This window comes from Panicum hallii, chromosome 9, assembly GCF_002211085.1.
Source record: "Panicum hallii strain FIL2 chromosome 9, PHallii_v3.1, whole genome shotgun sequence".
NCBI lineage: Eukaryota > Viridiplantae > Streptophyta > Magnoliopsida > Poales > Poaceae > Panicum > Panicum hallii.
The window spans coordinates 63,831,115-63,848,915 of record NC_038050.1 but is presented as its reverse complement, the minus strand read 5'-3'; the positions used below and the strand labels follow the sequence as shown (position 1 = coordinate 63,848,915).

Genomic DNA, 17,801 nt, shown 5'->3' with positions numbered 1-17,801 from the left:
TGCCCACCCATGCATGGCAGGCTGCTTCGTGCCCTCGCGCTCGATCGGCGCAGCGCGTCTCCTCTGATCGCTAGCTGGCTGGCTGCCTTTGGAAGCTGAGGCCGCGACAGTTGAGACGTGACTTTTGATAGCTAGCCTAGCTAGCCTGGTCTCCAACCACCTGCATTGACTCACGCACACATGCAGCCTGCTAGCTTTCTCCACTGCCCACTCGCTCCACTTGATCCATCGGGTTAACTCCGCCTCCCGCTATATAAGCGTGCGGCGCCCTTCGCACCGAGCATCATCACAGCAGCAGCAGCAACACATCAATTCACTTCCATTCGGTGTCTCATGGGGAGGGCGGCGAGGCGTGTGCGGGCAATGGCGCTCGCGGCATTGGCCGTGGCACTGGTTCTCGGGGTGGCCGTGGAGGCGCGGTTCCTTGAGACCCAGAACTTGGGCGGTGGTGGTGGCTTCGGCGGAGGCGCTGGCTTTGGTGGTGGTGCTGGGCTTGGCGGAGGAGGTGGTGCTGGTGGTGGGCTTGGCGGAGGGCTCGGCCATGGTGGGGGTCTTGGTGGCGGGTTTGGCGGTGGGAAAGGTGGAGGTCTTGGTGGAGGCAGTGGTCTTGGCGGAGGAGGTGGGTTTGGTGGTGGCGGCGGAGCGGGCGGCGGGCTTGGTGGAGGACTTGGTGGTGGAAGTGGTCTAGGCGGTGGAACGGGTGGTGGTCTGGGTAGTGGTGTTGGACTAGGCGGTGGAGCCGGAGGTGGTCTTGGCGGAGGAGGTGGTCTCGGTGGGGGTGCTGGCGCGGGCGGTGGTGCCGGAGGAGGGCTTGGAGGTGGTGCTGGAGGTGGTCTAGGTGGAGGGAGCGGCCTTGGTGGCGGTGCAGGTGGTGGACTAGGTGGTGGAGCTGGAAGCGGTCTTGGTGGAGGCAATGGCTTTGGTGGTGGAGCCGGTGGAGGTGGTGGTTTCGGGGGTGGTGCCGGTGCTGGTGGCGGTCTTGGTGGTGGCTCTGGAGTAGGTGGCGGACTCGGGGGAGGCAAAGGTTTTGGCGGAGGTCTCGGTGGAGGCAGTGGTCTTGGTGGTGGAGCCGGTGGAGGTGGCGGTTTCGGGGGTGGTGCCGGCGCTGGTGGCGGCTCTGGAGTAGGTGGCGGACTCGGGGGAGGCAAAGGGTTTGGCGGAGGTCTTGGCGGAGGTAACGATGGGGGATTCGGCGCTGGTGGTGGAGCAGGAGGCGGTGCCGGGGGAGGGTTTGGCGGTGGTGCTGGAGGTGGCGGCGGCTCTGGAGTAGGTGGCGGATTCGGAGGAGGCAAAGGTTTTGGTGGAGGCCTTGGTGGAGGTAGCGGTGGAGCAGGAGGTGGTGCTGGGGGAGGGTTTGGCGGTGGTGCCGGAGGTGGTGCTGGTTTGGGTGGTGGAGGTGGTGCCGGGGGAGGGTTTGGCGGAGGAGCGGGAGGAGGCACTAGCTTGGGTGGTGGAGGTTCCAGTGGTGGCGCTGGTGGTGGCCACTGGTGAGACATATGCATCAATGCATAGGGCCTTAAGAGAGGAAGCGTGGTGGGGATGCATACTAAGTATATATGACTAAATATTATACTTGTATGTTTAATTGAACTTTGCGGTCTTTGTTTTACAACCTTTGATGCTATGTGCTTACAATTACTTATTCATCTTCTTAGTAAAGGAATAAAGATATTGAGAAGTTACTTTTGCCATGATCAGTTTTTCTATTTGTGATTATATGTTTTTTTTCATGTTTTGGAGCCTGATGACTAGTGTCTATGCACAGACTGTTGTCTTTCCGGAGTACGGAGCAGATTTTATGAAATGATGTACTCGTATGTGCCAGTGCCGTGTACAGACCACGTTAACAGATTCCACTGTGCTCTAACGGTTTTTTTTTTTTGGGAATGGCATGAACTTATTTGTCATGAGCCTTTACATCTAGTCATCCCGGCCTATCCAAGTTTGCATATATGCAACGATGTATGTGCTCTGCACTATTTTATGGAGTACCTGCGTGCATGCAAACTCTGTTTAGATCGATCTCTCGACGGGAGTGTGTCACCAGTCACCACTCACCGACAGCATGCAGTCCTTCAGCGTACCTACAGTTCATAGCAGGAGAAGTCGGTTGTTAGGCTAAACGGAGCGCATCAAACCTGTCCCTCTCTATGCTACAATAGTCCAATGTATTCCCAACTGACAATTAGGCGCATCATGTACTAGCAATCGCTTTTCGTGCATGTTCTTTCGTTCCGTGCGACCGGCATCGGATCGACTGATCTCGTACTGATTCGAGCTCATTTTTGTCGTTGGCTTTATCAGGCAGACGCGCGGACGAGAGCGTAAGCCTGAAACCATTGAACCCCACCTCTCTCCGTCGAATCCGGGCTGAATTCAAACCGTCCGGCGAACGTCGGTGCTCGCCGCTTTTCCGACCGGCCGGTGACGGGGCGATGCAGGGGCGGTGAACGATAGTACGATACTGTTACTGCCTTGGAACATCTCACATGGCAGGCGTATCTGGCGCCATTCTTGACGCAACAGGTTACCGATCAGAGCAGGTGCTCCTCTGCACACAGGTAGGACTCCGATCGCCAATCAGTTCCCGTCGCTTGTAGCCTTGTAGGTGGCGACGAGCATCTGTCTGGTAACTGCTACCTGTTGCTAGAGCTCGCGATCGGTCTCGAGTCATGTCGCCATCGCCATGGAACTGATGGAAAATATCTGCGAGCTGTTGCTGCGTGGCTCTTAGCTTCGTGTGGAGGATGAGGGGAAGCAAGGGACAGGAGTTTGCAGCCGCGGTACTTGCGCGATGCAAGAGGGGCAAGCAATTTTGGAGCTGATCGATCAAATTATCGCGGATATAGAACGAGTTGCGTAGATAAGCAAGTGTGGATGACTGATACGATCTGCCATGTACGTCATCTCTTTGTGGCTAAGTGCATGACCATATATTTTACCACAACCACAAGGTAGCTGGCCTGATAGATTCTGACAAGAAAGCCCGCTCAGGGTGCTAACACATTGTGGTCAATGCTGAACCAAACATGTCCACCCAGTAAATTTTGTTTAAAAAATATGACCATGGAGGCATGGAGCCAATTAATAACTTTATTATACAAACTAGCCTATCAACCCGTGCTCCTGCACAAACTAATTAGAATTAATATAAAAATAAATCTTATAGCTAATAATTATAATTATCTATCTCACACCCTCTTTTATCTATTAAATATTTTAATACATACTTTAAAATACATATTTATCATTATCTAATTGTAATAAATTTCATTTTACATTACACCTCCATGTGTGTTTGATATGTATTAATTGAACCATTTGTTTGTGAATTGGTATTCTTGTCTCTTCCATGATATATGAATACATGGTGATACATATCGTGGGTAGTGTTTTTATATAAATAATATATTAATAATGATATAAATAATAATTTCGAATTCATATTTTTTTATAATTATATAATTTAGATTCAGATTTAAGGGTTACTTTAACTTTTAATAATGATATAATTGGATAATTTATATGCAAATTTAGGGGGTTATTTGCATTATTTTTATAATAAATAAGTGGGTAATTTACACAAACATTAGGAGGTTACTTTAGTTTTTTTTAATGGCAGAGGTGGGTAATTTAGATACATATTTAGAGGGTTACTTTAGTCTATTTTTATAATAACAGAGGTGAGTAATTTATTAGTAAAGATAACATATACAGTGACTATTATGATTAGAGTTGTCGTATTGATGGCCGGATGTTTCACATTTTGTAAGAATTTTTAGAATTTTTCTATTTTTTTAAGTGTCCATCTAGGATCTTAGGTGGCTCTATATGGAGACTTTAAAAGAAGTCTCCAATTAGTAATAGTAAGATATTGAAAAACACAAACGTTTTTCCAGATTCAGACTCCCTTTCAGCTTTTTATTCAGCCATTCAGGTACCTCGACTTGCCGCAACACAACCGCAAGTAAAATGTAAAGCTACCCCTGCTCTATCTCTTGCACCTTTTCACAATGCGAACATCAATTTGAACACTACTTTTAATTCCCTACTTATATGTTAGCAGGTATTACAAAAAAGTATAATAATTAGAGAATATAATATGCAGTTCCAATCAAGTGGTGAAATTTTTTAGATCAAGTGGTGGAAGCTTTTAAATATTGGCTCCAATTCTAACAATACAAGTAAATAAGAATGGATGTGGTACAGAATATCATGATTACAATGCTATGATCACAAAGAAATTAAAAGTGTCGCTTTTACCAAGAATTTTATGATATTATGTTAATTTGCAAACAGATATAGACTTTTTCCTGTTACGTGACATTTCCAGATAAGCCTATTGCTTGATTACTGATAGTGGCGTCTGAGATACGAGTATTGAATGAATATCATGGAGAGGCAAAATGTTAATCTTCACCCTTGTTTTAGGTACATTGCGATGTTGATCACCAGCGCTTCAGCAATATTTAACAGAGATCGCGTACATGATTTTAGCACTAAGGCCACATGAAACTCCAGAAAAAATTCAGAGATCCATTCCCACGCTGACATGCTAATGATAGTAAACTACATGCGTGTACTTATCGATGTACCCCGTTCGAAACTTCTTTCTAGACCATCTCCTCAGGTGCGTGATGAACATTTTAACCTGCCGTGCAAAACTTTTCACCTCACCTCCGATCACTTTTGATTTGGATGTCGGATATTTTCCCTGTGGAACTTGGCACGTCCCTCGCCACTCGCCTGTTCACGGCAGACCGATCGTGCATCCCTGCCCCCCGATCCCTCCGGCAGCCGCAGTCGCTCCGGCCGGCATGTGCGCGGGTGGTTGCGCCGTCGTCCCTCACAGCGCGTGGACATAAATGCAGCTCGATCTATTCTCATCATCTACCCGTCGACGTGCAGGGGGCGGACGCACGTCGCTGCGTCGACCAGCGCCGGTGCCGCGCCCCGCGGCGCGCGCCATACCCGTCACGATCGGTGCGGCGGGCGCGAAGACTTCAGCGCCCCGCGGTGAACTGGGCCCGCCCGCCCCGCTGCTCTCCTAGCTAGCTACTTAGCTAGTGCCTGCCCGCTCACCACCTGGCTGTCCTGAAAGCTGAGACGCGAGGCCGCGCGCGCGCGCAACTACCTGCATTAACTGGGTTGCCGACTAGGCGCCACTCTGCCCCGCTATATAAGCGCACCGATCGAGCTCGGTCCTCTTCGTCCAGCTCCAGAGCAGCAGGGTTACCACTAGCTACTTGACTCTACCAGTGAGCTCTCTGCTTGGCCCGACATGGGGAGGGCGCCGAGGGGTGTGTGGAACATGGCGCTTCTGGGGCTGGCCGTCGCGGTGGTTCTCGCGGTGGCCGCCGAGGCGCGGTCCTTGGAGAAGCAGAGCTTGTGCGGTGGCGGGTGTGGGCTTGGTGGCGGTGGAGGGTACGGCGGCGGCGGCGGTGTTGGGCTTGGCGGTGGCCTTGGGCACGGTGGAGGGCTTGGGTTTGGAGGAGGGAAAGGTGGTGGGTTCGGCGGGGGTGCAGGTGGTGGAGGCGGCCTCGGTGGTGGGGGTGGTTTAGGGGGTGGCTCCGGTGGAGGCGGAGGGCTTGGGGGTGGTTATGGCGGCGGTGCCGGTGGAGGAGTTGGTGGTGGCTCCGGGGGAGGCGGAGGGCTTGGTGGTGGTTCCGGGGGAGGTGGTGGACTTGGTGGAGGAGGAGGAGCTGGGGCTGGTGGTGGCTACGGTGGAGGAGCCGGTGGAGGCACTGGCGGCGGCTACGGTGGAGGCGCTGGTGCTGGAGGTGGTGCCGGAGGCGGCTACGGTGGAGGCGCCGGTGCTGGAGGTGGTGCCGGAGGCGGCTACGGTGGAGGTGCCGGTACAGGTGGCGGCTATGGTGGAGGAGCTGGTGGAGGCAGCGGCGGTGGATATGGCGGAGGTGCAGGCTCAGGAGGCGGCGCCGGCGCCGGCGGCGGCTACGGTGGAGGCGCTGGCGGTGGTGCCGGTGGTGGCTACGGTGGAGGTGCTGGCGGTGGCGCAGGTGGAGGCTACGGTGGCGGTGCTGGCACTGGTGGTGGCTTTGGCTCTGGCGGCGGTGGAGGCTATGGCGGTGGTGCCGGGGGTGGCATCGGCGGCCGTGTCTGATTCAGCCTCTGACATGCATGGCGAGCGCATGCAAGTGTTCTTCTACGCACACCCTTGACGGTCAGGTGTGGAGTCAAGCATGTCCTCGCTGCTATAGGCCTATACCGATCACACTCTCCGCGTGACAACCGTAATAAACAGAAAAATAACGTTACGATATATATGTTTAGTCGATGGTAATTGTACAACGGTTTATACGGTATATATACACTACACACTGTTAGCGGCAAGGTCAACGGACCACATCGCATTTGTACTGTCCTGTACTGTATTTCGTCGGAATAAACAAATTATCATGAGCTAGCACATGGAGTTCTTGCTTTGCTTGCTGTGTGTTTCTGCTGCAAAGTGACAAGGCCGTTGCAAGTGGTATGATGCCGGCATGCCGCCAAATAAATTGTGCGATGATGATACGCTGGACGCCACACAAAGGTCATTCCACTTTGTTAAGCAGTAATATCAATTTTTTTTAGGCCTCAATCATTAGTGAAGATCTGTCACGGTCCTGTCACGAGTAATCGATCATTTCAGTCTCAGTCAGAATTCAGCATTACGGATACACTCGACAGCAGCATACGGGAAAAAAAGAAGGGTTCAACTAGTTCTTCCCAACACGGCAATACCTGTGTATGCATGTCCATCAATCAGATCGGTGTAGTAGCGCGCCTGCGGCGACTACTTGCCGTTGGCAAAGTCGACGGGGAGGGTACTTGGACGCCTCTTCCGATCCGGGTGACGGGGTGAGAGGCTGACCGTGTTCGTCCGGTGACGGTGAACCGCACAAACACGATCATGACCGGCCAACGGCCGTTAACCATCGCAAGTCGCAACGCACCAACCGGTTCTGTGACCACGATACACGGCGTGCTTTGCGATCACGTGCGATTGGGAAATCAAACCAATTTCCCAAACCGCACAGAGTCTTTTTTGTTTGAGAAGGATGTGAATTTGTTACGTACAGAGATGCTAACCGATCGATGGGTGGGAAAAGTAGCATAGAGCATATGGCTAAGGGGGGGAAAAAAATCAAAACATCCTTATCTGGTGATAGTTTTTCAAACTCATGGAGAGTCGACACACGATGTGACCAGATAATGGCAGCAGCAGATGAGTGTGCAGACTTGCCAAATCAGATCACGAAGAGGCCCGCCGGCCGGGCGCGGGCCGACGTCTGGACGAGATGCCCGCTGGGGAGCGCGGTGGGCCGGTGGCTGTGCGCTCCTGCCTGCTAGTCACCGACTGCCTTGGCCGCACCAACCAATAAACTAGGCTAGGGTTTTGGGGCGAGCAAAGCTAGATAACGACGGGCAAAGCACGGCACGAACCTCTCCCTCGCTAGGTTGGAAATTCGGAGGCAAACACGACGAAGCTTCCTTGGAGGATTTAATTTGGAAGCTATATATCCTCTTTTGGATGGGTTCTTAGGCCGCCCATGGGCTCACTAGTTTGGGCTGTCTAGTACTTACTCAGAAAGATATAGAAGTAGCAGAAGTTTTTTTTTCTCTGCCGTCTGAAGTTTGAACCGTCTTCTCCAAATTGCTCTGCTGAAGGGCTGAACCACTAGCCAGTGCTGATGGTGACCCGTTATCAATGTGTGTAGGATGGGGGTACTACCATCAGAAATGACGTGCCCATGCATGGGTAGGGAGGTAGGGTGCATTTTGTCTGCAGGGGTTGCAAAAGGTTTTCAGTGTCATGTGCATTCAGAAACTGGAGCTTGTCGCCATGCGTTGCATCCAGCAATGGATCTTGGAACGGGACAAGTTTTGCTTGAGATTTTTTGAGGGGGAACTTTTTTTTTTTGAGGGGGATGTTTTGCTCGAGATGACTGCTTGAAAGTAAAAACCTGTTGGCTGTTGCATTTCTCTGACGGTGAAAAGCGAAAATATGTTGCCTTTTTCTAAGCGGTGAAACCTGTTTCCTTTTTCTAACGGTGCTGTTCGTCCATCGAAGAATCCATCTTTTGTTCGTCTCCCACGCTGTCCTACACTCCTCGATCACTAGCTTGCTCGGTTTCGAGAACCAGGTGATTCCTTCCTCTACCAACTTGATTCGCCTTTCAGTAAGACGCTAGCATGAATTTACCATGGAGCACGGCGCACCTTGCATCGAGCGTTATAATGCGAGGCAGTAAATTGCACAGTAAATGGCGTTCCTGCCGGATTCAGTCCTTCGTTTGATCTTAAAGGGAAGAAGAAGAAGTAAATTTTAGTCCTATCACATCGAATATTTGGTTACTAATTAGTGTTAAACACTAGATTAGTGGGTATTTCATCATTAACAGTGAGTAAAAATATGATTTACATCATAGTTTATATCTGAGAGATGAAACCGAGAGAGGGAGAGAGAAGAGAGGAGAGGGAGGAGTAGAGGACTGTCGGTTTTCGGTTTTCGCTGTAGAGGAGCTGACGGTGACGTTGAGGTAGAGATCGACGAGGTGGCCGACGGCAAGGTGGTGACGAGGTTGGAGATGATGTAGCAGTGACGATGGCACGATGCAGAGGGTGGCGGACTTACTGTCGCTTCAACGCTGGATCGATCGGGATCAACGGTTGTGCTATTCTGATTAACCTTGGACCATATGCCCCCTTTCCCCTTTATAGCGCTGCGCGACGGGAGCCCGCCAACCGTGTTGGGTTGGGTGCCCCCGACCAGGGCGCGATCAAGGAGTCCGACACGGTCCTTGAACCGTGTCGGATGAGATCAATCCTAATATTCTTCCCCTTGATCTCATCTTATACTTTCATACTTATTACTTGTACTTCACATCTATTTCTTAATGAATTGATATATAGAGCATGCTGCATCATGACAGTTACTTCCGTACCATCTGATACAATGACTACAGTACACCTTTCCATCTTGAAATAGATACTAGGCTCCTTTGTTATTCAGAAATCATATGCTCTACCATGGACCCATATTGACTAAATGTTCTCTAAACACACTGGACGGTAAGCCTTTTGTGAGCGGATCCTCAAGCACTTGCTAGGTCCTCGTAGGTTCAATACTTTCAGTATGATTCTGGATTTTTTCCTTAACAATGTATCTCTTGATGTCAATGTGTCTGGCAGCACACTTGACTTGTTGTCATTGGAGCGAAATTCTTAATTTCGGGCATGACTTTATCAACTTTAATTGCCTGCTTGGTGGCCTCATATCATGTTATACTATAGGTATGCATCACTGATGATGCTGCAACTGTCTGTTTATTTTGTTTGGAGCTTTTCCACAATAAAACTCCAAACTGCGAATGTTAGCAACTACTGTGGATTTTACTGCACATTTCGTAAAAACTTTGTCTTTGTACTCACAACTATTCGAGAGTACTTGTTCTTCTTAACTTGGCATGAGGCCTGTCATACTTTGCAAAATTGCAACACATTTTTAACTCCATTCCAGTGATTTATAGCTGGACTGTACTTATGCCAAAACTTTTTAACCTTGAGCACTCTTTAACCTTTGATAGCTGAAACACATTTCATTTGATCGATCATGGTTTCTAGGACTTTGAAATTTCCCAAATCCATTACCCTTGACTATAGGAGCAGGCGTAGGGTTACACGCATGCATATTGTATTTCTTTATAACCTCTTCTAAGTATGCCTTTTGCAATAGTCCTAATACCCCTTTTCTTCTTTCTCGGTGAAGTTCAATTCCTAAAACGAAAAAACTTCACATAGATCTTTCATATCATTATTCGAGGACAGAACTTCTCCAAAAGCATATTAACATCACTACCAACGAGTAGGATGTCAACCACATACAGGATGAGAAAAATGAAATCCAATTCTTGAGCCTTGCATAAATGCAATTGTCCTTCTCATTCTCTTTGAAAACCCAAACTTCCTTACCATTTCATCGAATTTTTAAATGCCACTGCCTGGATATTTGTTTTAACTCATAAATGGGTTTCTTCAAACAGCAACTCATACGTTCTTATCCTTCCATGATAATACTTTTAGGCTATGCTATGTAAACATTTTCATTCAAATCCCTGTTGAGGAATACCATCTTTACATCCATATAATGTAACTCTAGATCGTAATGTGCCACTAACGCCATTATAATTCTAAAAAAATCCTTGCATGAGACTAGAGAAAATATCACATTATAATATATTTCTTCTCTTTTGCGTGAAGCCTTTCGCCACAAGTCGCGCTTTATATCTTTCTACATTCTCTTTCGAGTCACATTATATTTTGTAGACCCATTTACAGCCTACTGTCTTGGCTCATTCAGGAATTTCTTCTAAGTTCCAGACCTTGTTGGTACTGATTGATTTCATCTCATCTTCCATGGCTTCAAGCCATTTCGACGAGTGGGCACTTCTCATGACCTCTTCAAATAAGGTGGGATCATCCTCCATTTGAATTTCTTCGCTAACATAGACTTCATAGTCTTTAGTGATAGCTAGTTTTCTAATTCTTTGAGACCTTCTAGAAACCTTATTATTTGGCACTTCTTCTACATGGGGCAGTTGTAGCTCTTTCTCATGTGCGACAACTGGTTCCTCATCTTCTTTCATTATTGCCACGGGAGAATTAACAACAGGAGCTGTCACTACTACAGTATCCTGGATCGTTTGTGCAGCTGCAACAGGTGATGAGAAAAATAGTTCCTAAATCATCGGAGTAGGTACACGTACCCGCTTCTCCTCAAAATTAGTTTCTCGAGCTACCCTACTCCCCCTGATCATCTCGTCCTCTAAGAAGATAGCGTATCTTGTTTCCACGAACTTCATGTGTATGTTAGGACAATAAAAACAATAACCTTTCAACTTTTATGGATAGACAATAAAATAGCAATTGACTATTTTGGGATCTAACTTTCCAATATTTGGGTTAAATACTTTTGACTTACTGGATAGCCCCACGCACGTAGATAGTTCAGTGAGGGTTCTCTTCCTATCCATAACTAATTCAGTGTTTTAGGCACCGACTTACTTGGTACTCGATTTAGAATGTGGATGGAGGTTTTTAATGTCTCCATCTTATCGGTAAATCGGAGTAACTTATTATATTTCTTACCATATTGATTAGACTATGGTTGCATCTTTCAGCTACTCCGTTTTGTTGAGGCTCGTCCAGTATAAATACTGGCCAACTACGCTATCTTCCTATTGGAACCGTAAAAGCTTACAAGAATTTAGCTATTTCTTTGCATAGGGATATCGATGTCATGACCGTTGTACTCCCTTGACGGTCATAGTTTTGTTAATAGATGATTCTTGCCCTCAATGCATACTACGCATTGCATTCGATTTAAACTATAGGGTAATGGAGAGTATCTTTCTTAATTTATCTCACAATCTTCCCTCTCGAAATATGGCATAAACTTCCTGCCATAATTTCGAAACTTTTCTGAATTCTCGTGAACGAGAAGATATCTATCACTAATTTCATTCACATAACTATGTTATGCAAACAAAATGTAACATCCCAATTTTCATCACTTTGAAGAAGATGCAAGGCAACTCTCTAAGACCTTCTCCATTAAGCAAAAGCGAGATATTTTCAAGGCAACTTTCTAGATCCTTAGCCACTAAGCAGTAGTGAGATATTTTCAAGGCAACTCTCTAGATCCTTAGCCCCTAAGCAAGAATAAAATATTCTCAAGGATCCTTCTCCACTAAGCAAGGGGGGAGATATTTTCCATGGAAGACTCTAGAAATAGTAATAAATAAAATTTTAAAAATGTTAAGATATTTTGGAATTCTCTAGAAGGAGGACACTTGTCCTAATACCATGGCTTCCCTTGACCTATAAATAGAGCCCCCCTCCTTGCCATGACATCCACCCATGAGCAAGGTAGATAGGTTGTGGTAGGGCTAGGAGGGTTAGTGCTGGACTAGCCACTTAAAGGCGCGTGTTCCTTCGGGACTTTGCCGCTCCAATAAGGTAAGTGTTTTTTATAAGCGTTAGTCTCCTAGTTAAACTTAAGTACTTAGTATATAAGTTGTGATTCAAAAGGACCCGGTACACTAAGTAACCAGAAGCCTCTCAAGTCACCGCACCACGCCCTAATTCTCAGATAATCATAACAGCGCCTACTTCCTTCGCAATAACTTCATCATCCCCTGGAAACCACAAAGTACTCACACCATTGACCTTGGAATAAACCGTCATGCACAGTGCCGGCCGAGATATTTTTCCGCCGCGCACGCTCGCTCTCGCCCGCGCACGCGCGACACGCCGGCCCCACGACGGGACCGCGCACTGCCGCCGGCACCGCGCCGTGCCGCCCACCTCCGTGTCCCCACCTCGCCCACGCCACCGCAGCGTCCTCGCCGGCTTTGCCGCCTCGACGCTCGCGCCTTCAGCACCGTCACTGTTTGAGTTGACGGCGAGCTGCCGCAGCCCACGCCGTCGCCCGTCCCCGTGCGACGCCGCTGCTACTCCCCTCGCCTATAAAAGGAGCGAGGCCGTGACGAACTCCATCACCAGCCCAAGCACACCGAGCCGCTTCACTCCGCTAGCTGAACCACTCCTCACGAGCCCAGCTCACTCACGAGACGAAGCCCCAATAGTTGACCCTATTCCTCGAGCTGTTGCACGCCAAGGTGAGATGGCAGGCAGCCCCGACCATTAACTCCGCAATACTAATAAAGGCCCAAAACATTCACCAGGCCGTGAGCACCTAACCCAAATCATTCTATTTAAATACCAACCAAAACTATAAACCCAATATCTCCTTCATATCAACTCCTATTGTCATTTCCATTTGAGCTTGTTTTATAGCTTGCTTGTGTTTGTTTGCCGGTTGTGCCGTTTCCGCCCGTAGATCACGGAGTGACCGAGAAGGAGCCTGCCAAGGAGCCAGAAGACCCATACCGCGAGCAGGAAGCCGCCGCCGCCGACGCGTACGTAAGCGAAGGCAAGTTTCATCGACCCCTACGTGAGCGGTTGCATCCATGTGAGGACGTCTAGTTGTAGCTCTAGTTTAGGATCGATTACATATACCGGTGCTTGAGTGATTGAGTGTGCTCATACATGCATGTGAATAGTTATGCATATCCAGAGTTGAGACTAGGATATGAAGGGTTTTGGCTGAGGTTAGGGCAGCTGGGTATGCTGGAAGCCGGCGCTACCGTGGTGGTAGACTGGCAGGTGAGTGCTACCGTGGAGGTAGGCTCGAGTTAATGTGTTGAGGAATGGCTGCTGCCCTGGCGAACCATAAGGACCGAGTTGTTTTGACATCTCACCTAGCTTACTTTAGTACGACCACAGGTTCCGTTATGGGACGGACTTAGCTTAATCCCACTGGTTAGCCTGACGGTCGCAGGGATGTGTGATGGGTATAGACCATTGTGGTCAGGGCCCGTGGGGTTGTGCGGCCGGGCTGGGGCGTGACCACGGCTGGGTGTCGGCTATGTCGGTTGTCCGTTCGGGCAGTCGAGCTTGTGGGTACAGTGTACGACCTCTGCAGAGTGTAGAATCCATTCAAATGGTCCGTGTCCACGGAATGGACAGGCTACGGTGTGGTCCTAACAACTAGTGAGCGACCTACTGTGGGTTGTGTTGGGAAGAAGGGCGTACCATGAGTTGCATTGCATATGCATTGTAGTTAATGTGTGTCATGCATGTCATTCCCCTCCCGTAGGGTGAGGTGGAACTTGCTGAGTACTCTTGTACTCAACCCTTGTTGATTTTTCTCCAGAGGATCCCGACTTTGTTCCAGAAGACTGTGAGTAGATCGTGTCCGCACCCAAGCTGGTCGAGTGGAGTCGTGATGGATGAAGAGCTAGTCCTCCACGCCGTCATGATAGTCACTATCCTATGTTTGAGTTGTGTAGCTCTGTGTTGTCGCATTACTCCTCGTGTACTTGTAGAATAAAGCTCTGTATGACTCTGGACTCCACTTGATGTAACATGTATTATGCCGGAGACTTTGTTCGGTAATTAATACATGGTTTAGCCTTGATCTTCGGGTCGGGGCGCTTCACAAAATTATTTCATAATTCGTAAGGGAGCACACTTTTCCTCATTCCACTTGAAGAATTTAACTAAGTCATGCTCGCATGTTTTCTTATCCTTTGTTTTGAGTACGACTTTCTTTTGTTCTAAAACTCATTTCATGTCAATAAATGTGCATTCAACCATTGTCAGATTACTTCGCAATGAGCTACTTAATTAGAGTGCCCGCATACACTTGTGAAAAGCCTAACTCTCCATCTTCTTAAGATTTAGCAATGGTGCAATTTTGGGATTACTCCCCTTATGGCCTTAACCCTTGAGTGCTTAATGACCATGACACGATGGAAGTGCTCGGTGGATTCTAGGATAGCATGAGAGCTACCCTTAACTTCTCTCGCTGCACGGGATACATAAATAGCACACGAGCCATCACAAACTTCTCCTGCCATACAGGATATGACTGCTGAACTTCTCCCGCCATGCGGGATAATTTGCTATCAGAATTTGCTCTCATGACACAAGAAGCGTTTGAACATTCAAGACAATCAAATTCAGAAATAAATCCGAATAACACACATGTTTAATCCAACTTTGATCAAATTAGACATGCATCTGACTTATTGCAGCGAACTTAGCCATAATGACTAAAACATTCACTTATACTTCATTTTCCAATTAAATCTTCCTGTTGGTTCCAATTTAATCAGAAAATTAATAAACTAACAACAACGGAGGTTAGTGAGAGAATTAGTAGACTCATTTTAGCCCACGGCCTCTCCCCAGCAAACAGCCTGTTGGCTTGCTACCAAGTAATCTCAAGCGTTGATGGAAATCAATAGTTGTCTATCACTTTTTGTCTCGGGAAAACTTACAATGTTCTTGCACATTAATTCTACATCACCGTTGGGCAGAAATAGAACTAATGCATGGAAAACTTATAATATTGCTATCATCAATGTTGGTCAGAAAAATAACAATATCATAATTGATTGAGAAAATATAATTACCTACTCTTTCAATTAAATTTTCCCGTTAGGTCCAATTTAATTCAACCCCCGCTCGATCTGAGCCATCCGATCGCATTGAACGGCTGTCCGTGCAGATCGGAGGGGATAAAGGCTCGGCGGCCGATGCTTGCTCCCCAAACCCTAGGGTTTTCATTCCCTGCTCTTCTCTCCCGGCCCGGCCAGAGCACTCGCCGTCGGCAGCGCTCAGCCACGGCGCTGCCCGTTTCTACCACTACGCTATGGCAGCGCCCGAGCCGATGCGAGCCGACATTACTTTCCCTCTTCTTTCTCCCGGCCGATTCGGGCAAGTGTGTCAGACCCGGAGCCACGGGACTGTGTACATAACGTAGTTTAAACAGGTTTAAGAGATTAAGTCTGTCTTATCTCTTATTCATCTCATTTATCTCTTATTTATCCCGTTTAAGTAGAAGATAAAGCTAATCGATACATAAGGAATCTACTCGAGATATATTGTGGTACGATTTCTTGGCTAGTGTTGGTTAAGATCCTTTTAACCCTGGCCTCCCGGATATATAAGGGGGGACAGGGACCCTCTCAAAATAAGATCATCAGATTATTCTACACCCAAGGCAATACAAACCACCATACAGGACGTAGGGTATTACGCACCTCGCGGCCCGAACCTGTCTAAGTTTTGTGTTCCTTGCACCTTCGAGTTCCTGATCTCGGCGTCTCCTCACCTAAAACTTACCACCTTGGGCATATCCCTCGGTGGGCAGCCAGTAAAACACCGACAGCTGGCGCGCCAGGTAGGGGTGCGCATCGAAGATCCACCGGCGAAGTCGATGGCATCTTTCCAGTTCACCAGGTCAGTACCTTCTCAGGGTACAACTTTTGTTTTTGGCTCATGGGTCTGCATCGCAGATGGCGAGGGCGATTTCCGTCATTTCCTCGTCGACATGAAGCCAAAAACCCCCGCGGCATTCTCTCAAAGCGACCTCGACATGTTCGTCAATGATCTCGACGATTTGACAATTCATGGGTCCGCGACGAGGATCAAGGAGGAGTCTGCTTCCAGTGCGACTTCATCCGGCGCTGCAACAACTTTCTTTGGGTTTGACCTGTTCTAATCTGAGGACTCGCGTAGCCGATCACGACTCGGCCATCACAATTTGGCCACTGATCTTCAGGAGGCCAACAGCTCCGAGTCCCTCTCCATATTGGAAGAGGACTTGGATTCTCTACTCCAAAAGCCTGAAGCCACCGTATGTCGGGGGGCTTCGGGTTGTTTCGGTGCCAACAGTCTGATGATCACCTCCACTCCGGAGGGGCGCTTCGTGCATTGGAAGGGCATGAGCCTTTCTGATCTACTCGAAGCCGATGATCGACTTGTGGCACACCTCGAGCCTTTGCCTTTCCAGGAGGGCAGGCCGTTGGCCACTGTGGCAGAGGGGTCGACTGAACTAGTCGACGCGAGCTCTGATGAGCTCGTCTATCGCCAGGTGCTAATGGCGGAAGAAGGCGACGGCGATGGCGATTTCCCCATCGCCGAATTTGATGATGTATCTGAAGATGAGGTCACAGCCAGCGCCGGTGCCAAAAATGACGCCGATCGTGAGGCACGGAGGGCCAGGAACAGAGCCCGCAAAATCCGGCGGAGGAGGGTCAATGAGCGCAGGCGATTTATGCAGCGCGAACTTGACCCTAAATTCGCCGCCGTAACGGAACGGGGCTTCAGGACTCCGGTGGCCAACATCGCCAGGGTTACGGCCATACTCGAGCACAGTAACGATCCGAATGTGCGTCAAGCAGTTCTTTACGCGCAGAGGGCCTGGATCCAGCTGGATCAGCACAACCTGGCGTCTACCGTCAAAGAGGAGCGCGTGGGCGAGAGTCGGAGCCAAGCTCACAGCTGAACGGCCGGCGGCCGTCCTCGACCTCAGCCCAGCCACAACAACGACAACGTTCACGGGAGCCAGGCCCCTGGCGGGAGGCAACAACCACCTCTAGGGGGTAAGGGGGTAACCCGCGACAGGCCAATCACCGGCCTCCTCCAGAAGACCTGCGCCAGCACATCAATGAAGGCCGCAATGCGCGGTCCGTGATTGACTCCAGGCGCAAGGTTCGCGAAGAAGTCGAGACCGAAGGTACTGACTGCAGCGACCGTTTCCCAGCTTTCTCCGCACGGTTCAGCAGCTACAAGTAACCTGAGGGCTTCAAGCTGATCGGCATCACCAAGTACGATGGTAAGCAAGCTGCTCAGCAATGGCTACGTTGCTACTCCATGGCCATTGAAGTCGCAGGGGGCTCCAACATCACCAAGGTCGTCTACTTCCCGATGGCTTTGGAACCTACGCCACTCATGTGGCTGGAGAGCCTCAGCAACAACTCGATCGACTCCTGAGAGCGGCTCAAGAAAGTCTTCATCGACAACTTCCAGGGGGCGATAGCTCGCGCAGGTACTCATCACGATTTTGCTCAGTGTAAACAGGAACGTGACGAGCTCCTGCGGTCCTACACACGTTGCTTCTTCGACGTTCGCGCTACCATCGCGAACATCTCGGAGGATGACATCATCGACTGCTTCTACAACGGCATCACCGACCCAGGCATCTACAGAGACTTCGGGCGGAACAGGCTGAAAAGTGTTGCGGGCCTTCATGATATGATGCACGACTGGTCCGAACAGGAGGAGAAGATGCGGGCACGGTTCCCGCGGCTCCAAGATAGCAATCTAAGGCGTCCAAGCGACAACCGCAACGATAAGAGCCACCGGGACTATTTGGGTCCACTCCG

The 17,801-nt window shown here is 49.1% G+C and overlaps 2 protein-coding genes across 2 annotated transcripts; both read left to right on the top strand.

Annotated features, from left to right (window-relative positions):
- The first annotated feature begins 363 nt into the window (after positions 1-363).
- LOC112873329 (glycine-rich cell wall structural protein-like) lies at positions 364-1,491 on the top strand. Its single transcript, XM_025936310.1, has one exon. It carries the CDS (start codon positions 364-366, stop codon positions 1,489-1,491), a length of 1,128 nt encoding a protein of 375 aa, XP_025792095.1.
- Positions 1,492-5,121: 3,630 nt separating this feature from the next.
- On the top strand, positions 5,122-6,427 carry LOC112873570 (glycine-rich cell wall structural protein-like). The gene has a single exon (XM_025936578.1). The coding sequence runs from the start codon at positions 5,282-5,284 to the stop codon at positions 6,119-6,121; it is 840 nt and encodes a 279-aa protein (XP_025792363.1). The 5' UTR covers positions 5,122-5,281; the 3' UTR covers positions 6,122-6,427.
- Positions 6,428-17,801: the final 11,374 nt, after the last annotated feature.